Source organism: Neofelis nebulosa, chromosome 1 (genome assembly GCF_028018385.1).
Source record: "Neofelis nebulosa isolate mNeoNeb1 chromosome 1, mNeoNeb1.pri, whole genome shotgun sequence".
In the NCBI taxonomy this organism is placed as follows: domain Eukaryota; kingdom Metazoa; phylum Chordata; class Mammalia; order Carnivora; family Felidae; genus Neofelis; species Neofelis nebulosa.
This window is the reverse complement of record NC_080782.1, coordinates 19,785,827-19,799,511: the sequence shown is the minus strand read 5'-3', so window position 1 is coordinate 19,799,511 and position 13,685 is coordinate 19,785,827. Positions and strand designations below refer to the sequence as shown.

General features: G+C 33.0%; 1 protein-coding gene across 4 annotated transcripts in view; it reads left to right on the top strand.

The window, feature by feature from the left end:
- Window positions 1–13,685, top strand: part of LOC131504246 (cadherin-10) — a 210,178-nt gene that overhangs the window by 181,114 nt on the left and 15,379 nt on the right. For all 4 annotated transcript variants that reach the window (XR_009257886.1, XM_058716302.1, XM_058716311.1 and 1 more), the window contains exons 9-11: window positions 2,684–2,805; window positions 7,009–7,117; window positions 12,523–12,774. Coding sequence is in view for 3 of the 4 variants with exons in the window: in XM_058716302.1 (XP_058572285.1) it covers window positions 2,684–2,805; window positions 7,009–7,117; window positions 12,523–12,774 (483 nt within the window). In the remaining variant the exon portion in view is untranslated. The remainder of the gene's footprint in view (window positions 1–2,683; window positions 2,806–7,008; window positions 7,118–12,522; window positions 12,775–13,685) is intronic.

The window sequence follows — 13,685 nt, the reverse complement described above, 5'->3', positions numbered from 1 at the left end:
TCATGGTTCTAAATTCTAGTTCACACATTTTGCTTATATCTGTGTTGCTTAAGCCCCTGGCTGTCATTCCTTTCTGTTCTTTCTCTTGGGGTGAATTCTTTCGTTTTGTCATTATGGAGGAAGAAAAAGAATTAATAAAATAAAAATTTTAAATTAAAAAAATTATAAACAAAACAGAAAAATTAAATAAAGGTAACTAGATCATAGATGTGTTTTGGTCTGCTTGTTGAAAGAAGCTTGGTAGAATAGAGAAAAAAGTAGAGAAAAGATAGAAAAGAAAAAAAATTAAGAAAAGTTTTAAAGATTAAACAATATTTGTATAATAAAATATAACAAAATGAAATAAATAATAAAATAGAATTTTAAAACTACAAAAAATAGTAAAAATAATGAATATAATAAAAAAATATTCTTGCAAAAGAGAAAATAAAAATAATTTTGTGTCTTTCTGTAACGAAGAAAAAGAAAAGAAAAAAAACAATTTCAAGAAAGACAGAAGCAAAAAAAACAACAAAAGAAAAACAAAACAACAACGAATAAATAAATGAACCAGCAAACAGAATGAAACCCAAATGAAGTTAACACTCAGTGTCCCCTAGAACTTGAGCTATGAAGCACTCTATATAGTCCATACACAAAGCAAGCAGAGAGACTTGTGCTGGTTGTCTAGGGGATGTGCTTGGAGGATGCATTTGTTTGGGGCTTGGTGTAATGGCTCCATTCTCCACTATGTGGAGCTACTTAGTTTACTGGGTTGGATGTGCATGCATATGCATGTGCAGGAGAGGTGGAAATGGCCTCACCCAGCTTCCTAGTCTGTGGCATAGGAACTTCATGCTCTCATGAAGCCCCTCCTTTGTCTCAGGGCTCCTTCCACTCCTTGCCTCTACCCTGTCCATGTCCAAGCCTCAGCCTGCCAGGCAGCACCTCCCTTCAGAGTTTTATCTCAGGTGGGGCTGTGTTTCAAAACCCCTCTCTGCAGAGACCCCTGTGACTTGGGCCCATGCCAACTCTCTGGGAAAGGGTCTTGCTGAGCAACAACTGGGTGCCTGCTTGCCCCAGAAAATGATTGTGTAATTACACAGTGACGCTTCTCCCCCATGGCACATGAACCCCTCAGACCTCGCTGCCTGCTCCTGGGTATTGTCACTACTTCCTCCCCAGAGCACCAACAGGCACTAAGCACCAGAATTTCAGACTCTGTGCTCCACTGTTTATATAATCCTAATGGTGTTGAAATCCTTTCCTTTCTCCCTGTCAATGGTTTTGGGGAACAGAATTCTTGTTCGGTCCCCTGTGAGTGTTTTCACTCTTTCTTTCTCTCTCTCTCCAGCAACTTTTGGGGGAGTGCTTTTCTTGCATGATCCCGATTTACTGCACTCTCCCCCTTTCTCTATCCTCTATCTGAAAAAAAAAAAACAGCTCCCTACCCTCTGTGGCTTCTCTCTCTCCCACTTCACCTTTCCACATTCCTGAATTCTGAATTCTGCTGAATTCTGTGGCTCAGGTTATGCAGATTGTGGTGTTAATCCTCATAACAATTTCCTAGGTGTGCAAAATGGTTTGGTGCTGATTTAGGTGCATTTCAGGGACATGACAAGCTGAGGGTTTCCATCCTCCTCCACTATCTTTCTTAGACCCCTGCTTTCCTTTGTTTTTAGCTATTTACTTCCTTTGTTCTTTTATACTGATCTTCAGTTTGACTTTGCTGAAGTCCACATAGAAGTTCAACTATATCCAAAGACTAAGATTTTGACATCACAAGGGTTGATAAATAGAACCTGAATTTAAGATGTCAAATCACTCTTAGATATCAGTACACATTCCTAGAAAATCCCATTGTTGAGATAATGGAATTATGATTAATACAAGATTGTTACTCCATGCTATGTTGTTACCTCATGTCTGTAAATAGACATTAATATTTTAAAATTCCACTTACAAATTAAGACAATTTTAATGCATATTTTTATGTGAAAACTTTGATGCTGTTGATTTTTAAATTTGTAGGAAAAAAAACAAAACATTATTATTACTACCAAACTAACTTTATTTTACAAAATTCAGCCTGGATTGTTGAAGTTGTACCAGTAACAATTAATGAAAAATTCAAATGCTTATATTTTACTGTAAATTTCCATCCAACTTGTAAAATTAGTAGCTGTATATTAAAATTTCCAAAAGAAGAATTGAGAGTCGCTATTGGAATACATTTTAGTGATTAAAGTAGTCAGGAGGGTAAGTTGTAATATAAAAACTACTCATTACGAGCTTATGACTATGGGCTAGTTAATAATTTATTTAAAATTATTTCTTCAACCAAAAACTTGCTGAAGCTTAATATAATACTGTATGATAAAGATTTAATAACTATTTGTTCTTATTTTACATATTTTGGACAGTCAGGACACAAATACAATATGAACTCATTTACACTGGATTTTGCTTTTGAAAAGATTTTCCAAAATAATAGTAGTACTCTTGAGGCCAATAATAACTGAATTTATGACTACTTAATTAGGCTCTGTAGTGATTTTCTTTATTGCATTTGCTCATTATGTTAGTAAAATGAACACGATGCTTATTTTTATGTGAGCACTTAATATCCACAAGATGCCTGTATAAATTAAATCTGGTGCACAAATGTGTCTTCCTAAACAAATTTTTCCTTTCCCTTTTCTAGACAATCCCAAAGAGATGACTCGTGTGGCTGTTTTTGTCAGAATTTTGGATGTTAATGACAATGCCCCACAATTTGCAGTGTTCTATGACACTTTTGTATGTGAAAACGCCAGACCAGGGCAGGTGAGCAACCATAGGACTTAAAAGCTTTGGAATATTTTAGTGGCTTCTTAAATATTTTCTTTTCCTAATCTTAAGAAGAATGAGTAAACAGAGATAAAAACAATCATATAAGTACCAGCAATATAATTTTTTTAAAGGTTGATGTTGGGGTGCCCGGTGCCTGGATGGCTCAGTCAGTTAAATGTCTGACTCTTAATTTCTGCTCAGGTCATGATCTCATGGTCATGAGATCAAGTCCCTCATTGGGCTCTGTTCTGGACATGGATGCTGCTCAAGATTCGCTCTCCCTCTCCTTGTGCCTCTCCCCTGGTTATGCTTCACCTCTCTCTCTCAAAAAAAAAAGCTGATGTTTTTAGAATTCAAAAATGGTCTGAATGACAATATAGTGAGTTTCATATTTCTTTTGTGCAGTTAAAAAGAAAATATAAGACATTATTGTTGACACAACAGTTAAGGTGTAAGAAGAAATAACTTTCACTTGTTAAACTTTCAAGCACAAAAACAGGGAGGAAAAAAAAAACTGCTCTTTCTTTAGATGAATATTGTAACTGCTAGAGAAATGGGAGATGGAAGTTAGAAAAAACACATAGACAGATACATGGGATCAGCTAGACAGTGCATCAATATTCCAATGAATGCAAATGATTTGAAAGCAGACTGTAGGATTCACTCCTTAGATTTATACTTGTATTTCATCATTATAGCAACATTAGAGTGCTTAATGACTTAGTTTTTGTCCTTTAAAACATTCTTTATACATCAGCTTTGTTTATAACTCTTTAAGTCTTTTCCTCAGTGGACTCATTTTGTTGTTTGCAAAACTCCAGTGTATATGGCTGAAAGAAATGCTCTTAATTGGTTTGAGTGCTATCTTCACAGAAGGAAGCTGCATGTTATAAATAATAATTGGGAATCAAATGTGTTTTATTAAAGGAAGAGGACCCATCCCAAAACTGTATTATGTTTTGACATCATTTGATGCTCTTTATAAACATCAATGTCATTGTTACATTTTTATGCAAATTACATTGTGGAATAACACAAATTCTTCCTTCTGAAGATTCTAACAGGAATTCAATAGCCTGTCTATTGTTTGAAATGGCAAAATTGCTGCAATTGCATTCATTTTTTATTTGAAAATGTTATGGAAATGTTTAATTTGGAATATTTAAATGACAAAGCTACTTCTGACCTACTTCTTAATGAAACAGTGTTTGCCCTGAAAATACTATTCCAAATAGTCCTCTGCTTGGCAGGCTCAGCATGATATAAGTTGAAGCCTTTTCTCTAAAGAGATAAATTACCCACTTTGCAACTGCCTTATGCATTGCTTTCTCTATGGTTATTCTATTTGATTTTCAAGAGATATCTTTTCAGAGCATTTGAATCATTTTAAATACTGATTTCCAAATGTATTCAAAATATACAAAATAAGGGATTATGTTTTTTTTCTTTATGCCTCTTTTAAAAAAAAATATATCTGGTTTAGTAACTTTATATTTTTATATTTTTTGACTTTATATTTTTTGGACTTTAAAAACCAATAAATAATTATATATTATATGCATATAATGTACATATATGATATGTATATGATATGTATATTATATTTTATAATATATATTATAATATATATTATGATATATATTATAATATATATCATAATATATAATATGTATGTGTATGTGTGTATATATATATATATATATATGCCCATATGTATATGGTACATATGCCAAAACAAATAAGCACACATATACCAAAACAAAATACAGTTGATTCTTGAACAGCATAGGGGTTGGTTACTTTCTTTATAACATTTAAAGAAAATATACCAGTGAATCACTAATTTTAAAATCAATGATGCTATCATGTTTTATTCAAACAACATATTTTAATTAAGAATTTTTGCATAAGGGGCGCATGGGTGGCTTAGTCAGTTAAGTGTCCAACTCTTGGTATCAGCCCATGTCTTGATCTCACGGTTCGTGAGATTGAGCCCCATGTTGGGCTCTGCGCGGACAGTGAGGAGCCTGCTTGGTGTTCTCTCTCTCCCTCTCTCTCTCTGTGCCCCTCCCCCATTCTCTCTCTCTCTCTCTCTCTCTCAAAATAAATAAATAACTGCTAAAAAAAATTAAAGAAAAGAAATTTTGTGTAAGGAGACCTGGGTGGCTCAGTCGTTTAAGTGTCTGACTCTTGATTCCTGCTCAGATCATGATCTCATGGTTGGGCTCTGAGCTGAGCATGGAGCCCACTTGCGACTCTCTTGCTTCCTCTCTCTGTGCCCTTCCTCTGCTCACGGGTACATGTGAGAGCATGAATGTATATGCTCTCTCCCAAAATAAATGAATAAACATTAAAAAAAGGAATTTTTGTGTGAACCATTATAATTTCTTATATGTAAAGATGTGACCATTTTGTTCTCTGTAGTGTATTATTTTGATTTGTAAAAATAAACTGAAATTATAATTTGTAAGCATAACTGAAAATGTATATTTATTATGAAACATTATAGTTTTTATTTTAAAAGGCCTACTTTTAAAGTTTTAGCTCTACTTTTAAGTTTCTATCATTTTGTCTGTATGTGTGCCGACATATTAATCTTAATGATTTGTATAAACATAAAAATATACTTAGTCTACTATCTTTCTTGATGTTATTTCATTTGTCATTTTTCCCCTCAACTTATTCTTATAAATCACTATTTAAAAGTATAATCTTTTAGACTGCCTGACAAATAAGAGTCATTCAAGAAATGTTTTTATAACTGAATTGATACCTCTTAAAGGGTATTAATTAATTCTTGTATAAACATCTTTCTCTTTAATTCCTTCACATATGTACCATTTTTAGTTGTGTATTGGATGGCTAAGCCATTAGCAATAAATCTTTGATTTCTATTCAATCTTAAATTACCACTAAAGTTTCATTAAATAGTTATGTTTCATTTTAAAATATATTTTAAAATTATTCGAAGTTTATTTTTTTGGCTGCTTATTCTTAGATAATAAACATTTATCTTTGATCAAATTATATTTCATTTATCATTTAGAAGGAAGTGGTTAAGGTTGTAAATAAATAGGGAGTACATAAAATTTATCACATTTTTATTTTTATAAGGTAATCTAGAAGAAGACTAATTCAATACAGAAGAGTTAAAATAATTTATTTTTCATAATTACTTGATATAATGTTTTAAATTTGAAATCTCTTTTTAAATAAAAATCAGTAGCAAATATTTTGATCAAATATAGACACAATGTTAAAATGAGTCAATTTATTAAAGTATATTCCTTTTAGTTAAGCATAAATTTGACCATTTATATAAACATCAATATACAAGTTAACAACTTCTGAAGCTCTCTTGCAAATTAAGATACGCAAAAATATATATAAAATGTTATACATATAAATTAAAGACAAAATGGGTATATATGCAAATATTACATAGCTATATGTTATATATATATTTAATAATATTAAACATATATGGTCAAAGCACTGATCTGATTACAGTATAAGGTGTTACATTTTCTTCTTTGTTACCATATAGCATCTTATATTGTCTCTTATCCTTAAATAAGTCAGAGATGATCTTTATAAAATAACCATTTCCCATAGTATACATATATTGAATTAAAAATATGTAATATTATTTACAGTGCAGATGAAGTGAGCCATTACTGCTAAAGTAGACCATAATGTTTAAGTCCTTCATTTAAAAAGTTTTGCATAATATTATCTATATAATCTCTACTTTCTTTGAATAATTTTCACTTTACTTTTTTTGATAAGGAGAAAAGCCATAATCACAATAGTTTTCTGAATTTTTCTTACATTAGATAAACTCTTCCAGATCAATGTTTAAAGATGTGTGAAATAACCTACTCATTTCAAATGCTAAATTAATAAGGATGCAAAGAATATAATATTACCAGTTTTTATTTTGAAGAAATGGATAACATATAGGAGAAATTGAGAAGGATGGACAGAGAGAAGCACGGAGGGAAGTAGAGAGACGAGGACTCTATTAAAATTAAAGTAATAACAACAAAAAAAAGATGGAATAAGCCAAAGATACATGCACAAGGAAAAAAAAAACTACCTTTAAATTTAGACAAAATTGGATGTTAAAAATTACATATTGTTAAGCAGGTTATACCCATAGAATTTGATAAATATGCATTTTTCTCTTTTCTCCAGCTAATACAGACCATAAGCGCAGTAGACAAAGACGACCCTTTAGGTGGACAGAAATTTTTCTTCAGTTTAGCTGCTGTCAATCCCAACTTCACAGTACAGGATAATGAAGGTAAATTTTAGAACACGGTCATTATGATTTAAGGTGACATTTACAACTTTTCCCCAAAGTAGCAATTAACATGTATGGTGTATTAATTTATTGATCTGTGTTACAAAATGTTTTCATAAGGTATTTAATCAGATTAATTTCTTGACAGTGTTCATTTTCTCAAAATCTCAAAAAAATAGTAAATTATTTGAAAGAAATCTCTACATGAGTACTAATGAAAAGATTGGATCTTGAAAACATTAGAAAGGCTGGAAATAATCAGACACATGGGGTAGAGAAATGAATGACTCAGTGAGACCCTTGTGCAAATTTCAATGATACTTAACAGCAACAGATTCACCAAAGCCAAGAAGGCATGGAATATGGGTCAGAAGAAAGAGAAGTAACCATATTAGCCTGTGAGGGTTTAAGTGCAAAAGCAGTTGCAAGGACAAGATATACTATTCTTTTGTATAATATGTAAATATTACGATGTCTCTGTGATCAAAAATACTGAAATTACATTTCTTGCATTCCCAAAAAGAGCAAAAACAGATTTTTATAGGAAAAAATATGAAAATAGTTACTATTTTTAAAAAGTTGAACAGCTTTATTCTTTGAAAAATATATGTGGTAATTATCTTAGTCTAAAAATGTGTAGAGCTTAACCCCCCCCCCGCAATAAGTATATGTTAAACTAACAATATCAGGTGATCTTTCCAAAACGGCATACATATTTTAGAGTAAGTGTAAATATGGTTATTGTTAAAATAAATGTAATAACTACCTTACTACCTTGGCATATTTGGAAATACCTTCATAACGATGTAGCTACACTGGTAGAGGCAGGTGGCTATATCACCTCTAGGTGGCTTTCAGAATATCAGAAAGAAGTTGAAGATAATGGATAGTTTTACATTAACCCAATTTTTATTTGAAATATTTGATATGGTAGAAAATGCACAAACCAGTTGAAGAAAAGGCACCCACTGGTAACATCTGTTTACTAAATTGGAATTTCTGAAATGTCTGTTTTGTATCCCTCTGAACGTCTAAAATAATTGTGATGGGAAAAATTAGCCTAGGGTTGGCAGATAAGACACAAAATGTCCACTCTCATCTGCATATCAGTAAAACAACACCCATTATTTTATTGGCTGAATCTGGCATCCTATATATGGAACGTAGACTGGACATCCCTAATACTGAACTGGCAACATCATTCATCTTTCTAAGCGTGTTTTAATTTATGTTCCTGTTAAACCAAGCCCTGGCTCCCAATAAACCACCTCTCAATTTTGAAAAGTATTAGAGACTTGAAATAGTGTTACCTTATCACAACATTTCACAGTTACTAGGTAAGCACCTTTAGGCTAATCTTAATTCAGTTCTCACAAGTAGTGGCATCTTCCTATATTTGGGAGAGTTCCTGATCTTATGAGTTACTCAGAGCAAGCATTGAAGCCTTATAAATATACATCTGAACATGTCACTATATAGAACATCACTAAAGTCAGATGGAATATAGGATATAATCCTGCATAAATTCACTAATTTGTTATCGTGCATTTTGAAAGAAATTCTATTGAGAAATGGAATTGCTCTTCTTGAGAAAATACCCTTGTGTTTATCTATATGTTCAGCTTAAAAAACTTTATGGTATAAGTTTTTAAAATTTAATTTCTTGCTTCTGTGATAACACACTTGGAGCTTTTAATTGTTAAGATTCCCTTACTTTCCACTAACATAGATTGAAAGCATAATTATATGATGACTTTTTGAATATTTAATAAAATGGTTTGAATAGAATGGCTAGTTTAGGGCAAAATGACATTTTGTTCTTCAATATAATAAAACTATTGTAGATAAAATTAACATTTAGAAACTTTGGAAAAGTTAAAAAAGGGAAAGGCAAGAAGATTCTAAATATAACCATACGCTAACTCCTGTTGTTTTTTGTGTTGTTGATTTTAGCCATTCTGACAGGTGTGAGGTAATATCTCACTGTAGTTTTAATTTTTATTTTCTGATGATCAGTGATATTGAGCATCTTTTCATGTGTCTGTTTGCCATATGTATGTCTTTTTTGTAAACAATGCCCATTCTGATCTTGTGCCCATTTTTTAATTAGATTATATGTTTTTTTGGTGTTGAGTTTTGTAAGTTCTTTCTAGATTTTGGATACTAACCCCTTGTCAGGTATGTCATTTGCAGATATCTTTTCCAGTTCTGTAGGTTGCCTTTTCGTTTTGTTGATTGTTTCCTTCGCTGTGTAGGAGCTTTATCTTTTGATGAAGTGCCAATAGTCTATTTTTGCTTTTGTTTCTTTTGCCTCAGGAGACATGTCTAGTCAGAAGTTGCTGTGGCTGATGTCAAAGACGTTACTACCACCTGTGTTCTCTTCTAGGATTTTTGTGCTTTCAGATCTCACATTTAGGTCATTCAGTCTTTAATCCATTTGGAATTTATTTTTGGGTTTGGTGTAAGAAAGTGGTCCAGTTTCATTCTTTTGCGTGATGTCATCCAGTTTTCCCAACACCATTTGTTGAAAAGATGGTCTTTTCCCCACTGGTTCTTTCCTGCTTTGTCAAAGATTAACTGACCATGTAGTTGTGGGCTCATTCCTGGGTTTTCTGTTTTGTTCTGTCGATCCATATGTGTCTATTTTTGTGCCAGTACCATACTGTTTTTATCACTACAACTTTGTAATGTAAGTTGAAGTCTGGAATTGTGATGCCTCCAGCTTTGGTGTTTTCTTTCAAGGTGGCTTTAGCTATTTAGGGTCTGTTGTGGCTTCATACACATTTTAGGATTGTTCTTCTAGCTCTGTGGAAAATGCTGTTGGTATTTTGATAGGGATTGCATCAAATGTGTAGATCGTTCTGGGTAATATAGAGATCTTAACAATATTTGTTCTTCTAATCCATGAGCATGGAATGTTTTTCCATTTCTTTGTGTTCACTTCCATTTCTTTCATCAGTGTTTTATAGTTTTCAGAGGACGGGTCTTTCACCTCTTTGGTTAGGTTTGTTCCTAGGTATCTTATTGATTTTGGTGCTATTGTGAATGGGATTGATTCTTTAATTTCTCTTTCTGCTGCTTCGTTATTGGTGTATAGAAATACAACAGATTTCTGTCCATTGATTTTGTATCTTGTGACTTTACTGACTTCATGTGTCACTTCTAACAATTTTTTGGTGGAGTCTTTTGGGTTTTCTATATGGAGTATCATGTCAGGTACGAATAGTGAAGGTTTTACTTCTTCCTTGTGGATTCGGATGGCTTTTATTTCTTTTTGTTGTCTGATTGCGGTGCCGAGGACTTCTGGTACTATGTTACACAACAATGGTGAGAGTGGACATCCCTGTCTCATTCCTGACCATGGAGGAAAAGCTCTCAATTTTTCCCCGTTAAGAATGATATTAATTGTGGGTTTTTCATATAGGGCCTTTATTATTTTCAGGTATGTTCTTTCTAAACTTACTTTGTTGAGGCTTTTGTCATGAATGAGTGTTGGCAATGATGTGGAGAAAGGGGAACCCTCTTACGGGATTGGTGGGGATGCAAACTGGTCCAGCCACTCTGGAAAACAGTATGGAGTTTCATCAAGAAGTTAAAAATAGAAGTACCCGTGGTACAGAACTTTTACTACTATGTATTTACCCAAAGAATACAAAAATACTATTTCAAAAGGATGCATCCTAGTGTTTATAGCAGCATTATCTACAATAGCCAAATTATGGAAACAGCCCAATCTCCTCTGACTGATCAATGGATAAAGATGAAGTGGTGTATATATATATATAATGGAATATTACTCAGCCACAAAAAAAAAATGAAGTGTTGCATGGGTGGAGCTAAGCTAAATAAGTCAATCAGAGAAAGACAAATACCATGTGATGTCACTCATATGTGGAATTTAAGATACAAAACAAAAGAACAAAGGGGGAAAAAAGAGATAGAGAGAGACAAACCAAGAAATACATACTTACACTTAACTATAGAAAAGAAACTGATAATTGCCAGAGGAGAGATTGGGGGGGGGGGGGGAGGGTGAAACAGGTGATGGGATTAAGAAATGCCCTTGTTGGGATGAACACTTAGTGTTGTATGGAAGTGTTGAGGCACTATATCGCACACCTGAAATTAATACTACACTTTATGTTGACTAACTGAAATTTAAATAAAAACTTAAAAAAAGAAAAACATATATATCCATATGCCTATAAATACTAATTTTAGTGTAGGTTTGAGACTGGAAGAATTATATCCTAATACTTCTTGGAAGAAAAGTCAGATTTGCAAAATTATCAGGGTCACATTTTTTATTTTATTTTTTTAATTTGCAGGTGTACATCTTCTATTTTGCTAATCTCCTTTCCTAGCTTATGTAGTTAACTGATGTAGTAGAAATAACTTCTTACTAATAATTTAGGAAATGACAGTTTTATAGTCAACCACTATACCTGCAATAAATTATCACCGTTCTTTTTCTGTCCTACACGATTTGAGCAATTGGCTAACTCACTCCCTTCCCTGCATTAGCATTTTACACAAGCTTATGGGATTGGCTAAATAAGACTAAGTGCATTGGATAAACAGAATAGAAAATTATCCTGCAAGTATGTAATGATTTTATTGAAAAAATACTGATTATAGAAGGCAAGGATAAATCTTTGTTTATTAACTGTACCACCTCCATTTAAGGATACTGGCTGAGTTACCAGATAAAGAAAATTTCAGTAGCAATATACTGGGTAGTAGAATGCTAGTGTTTATTCAATCCTTACATTTCTCTGTGCCTCTGTTAGGCACCCCATATCAGCTGTCTGCCACCAGTACTTTGGGTTATATGTTATATTCATTTTAATGGGGGGAAATTAAAGTTCAGAAATATAAATAACTTGCTCACTGTTGTTCATATATTGGGACTCTTGAAGGGTTTGGAGTACATTGTTGATTTTAAGAGCGCAACTACACTTAAAATTTGCCCATTCACATTTTTCTTCATGAAATTAGATTAGTGTGTGCTGTGTGTGTGTGTGTGTGTGTTTGTACGTAAATATACATGAATTTATAAATAAAAAAACATTTACTATGATTTTTTCTTCGTACGCATATGTATGTTTTCTGAAAATTCTGAAAACTAATATGCTATCATCCTTGCAATCCTTCTCATAAAAAACTTGCCATTTTAAAAGCATTATCTGAAAATTAGTTGGAAATCTAATAAATAAGCATAGTATCAGATACCTCCAGCTATCTAATCTATCTTTTAGTTACACTGCATACATTTTATAGGAAAACTGACAGTAACTTTATAATTTACATGAACATCTTTTTACTTATATGTCAAACCATCAGTGATCAAGATGAGAGAAAGGTACTATCCCAAGCCATTTTTAATACTTTCAAATTTATTTTAGATAATACTGCCAGAATTTTAACCAGAAAAAATGGATTCAATAGACATGAAATAAGTACCTATCTCTTGCCCGTGGTGATATCAGACAATGATTACCCAATTCAGAGCAGCACAGGCACGCTGACCATCCGAGTGTGTGCTTGCGACAGCCAAGGCAACATGCAGTCCTGCAGCGCTGAAGCTCTGCTCCTCCCTGCGGGTCTCAGCACAGGGGCCCTCATCGCCATTCTCCTCTGCATCATTATTCTGTTGGGTAAGAAACGTGTGTGAAAATATGATTATTTCTACATTGTATATTTGTAAATCAGAAATTCTGTTATCAAAATAAGTCTTCCGGGCGCCTGGGTGGCTCAGTCCTTAAGCATCAGACTTCGGCTCAGGTCATGAGTTCGAGTCCCACATTGGGTGAGCAGAACCCCCTCTTTGTGTGAGCCCTGTTTCTCTCTCTCTCTCTCTCTCTCTCTCTCTCTCTCTCTCGCTCTCTCTCCCTTGCTCACTTTCACCTTGTCTCTTTCAAAAAAACCCCAAAACTTTAATTTAAAATAAATAAATAAATAAATAAATAAAATATCTCCTCCCAAATTAACTCCAATATTTAAGACAGACATAAGTTAACCATAGGATATTGTTAAATTAAAATATTTTATCTGGTCAGATAGTTATTACATTTTTTTTTAAATAAGGCCGAAAGAGCTATTCGAAACATTTTTCAAAATCATACAATTTCTGAGTGGCTCAACGAAAGCAAGACCCTTTGCTGTTAGTTGTAGATAGATTTTTAGTAAATCTAAAGTTTATTTCCAGTTTTTTTGTTCGTATTATGGCTGGATGGAGGTCTCACTATCTTACCTTTTCATTGAAATAATGTTGAAATAGGCCTTTACCTGGTTCATTTTCCCTACAATAATACTTGATTTTATAACCTAGAGCAAATTGCTTTTTAACTGCCTTTGAATGAAAAATCTGATTAAGTTTACTCTCCAGTTGCATTATCTTAAAACTATTGTGCGTATTCCTATGACCCTAATCAAAAAACATTGTATCTGACATTTTAAGAAGCAGTAAAATGAACTTGGATGTTGGATCCAATCTTAGTAAGTTTCATTATCCTCATTATTAGAACATTTTTTACAGGGTAGGGTCGTTTGGTTGATAATAAGTAAT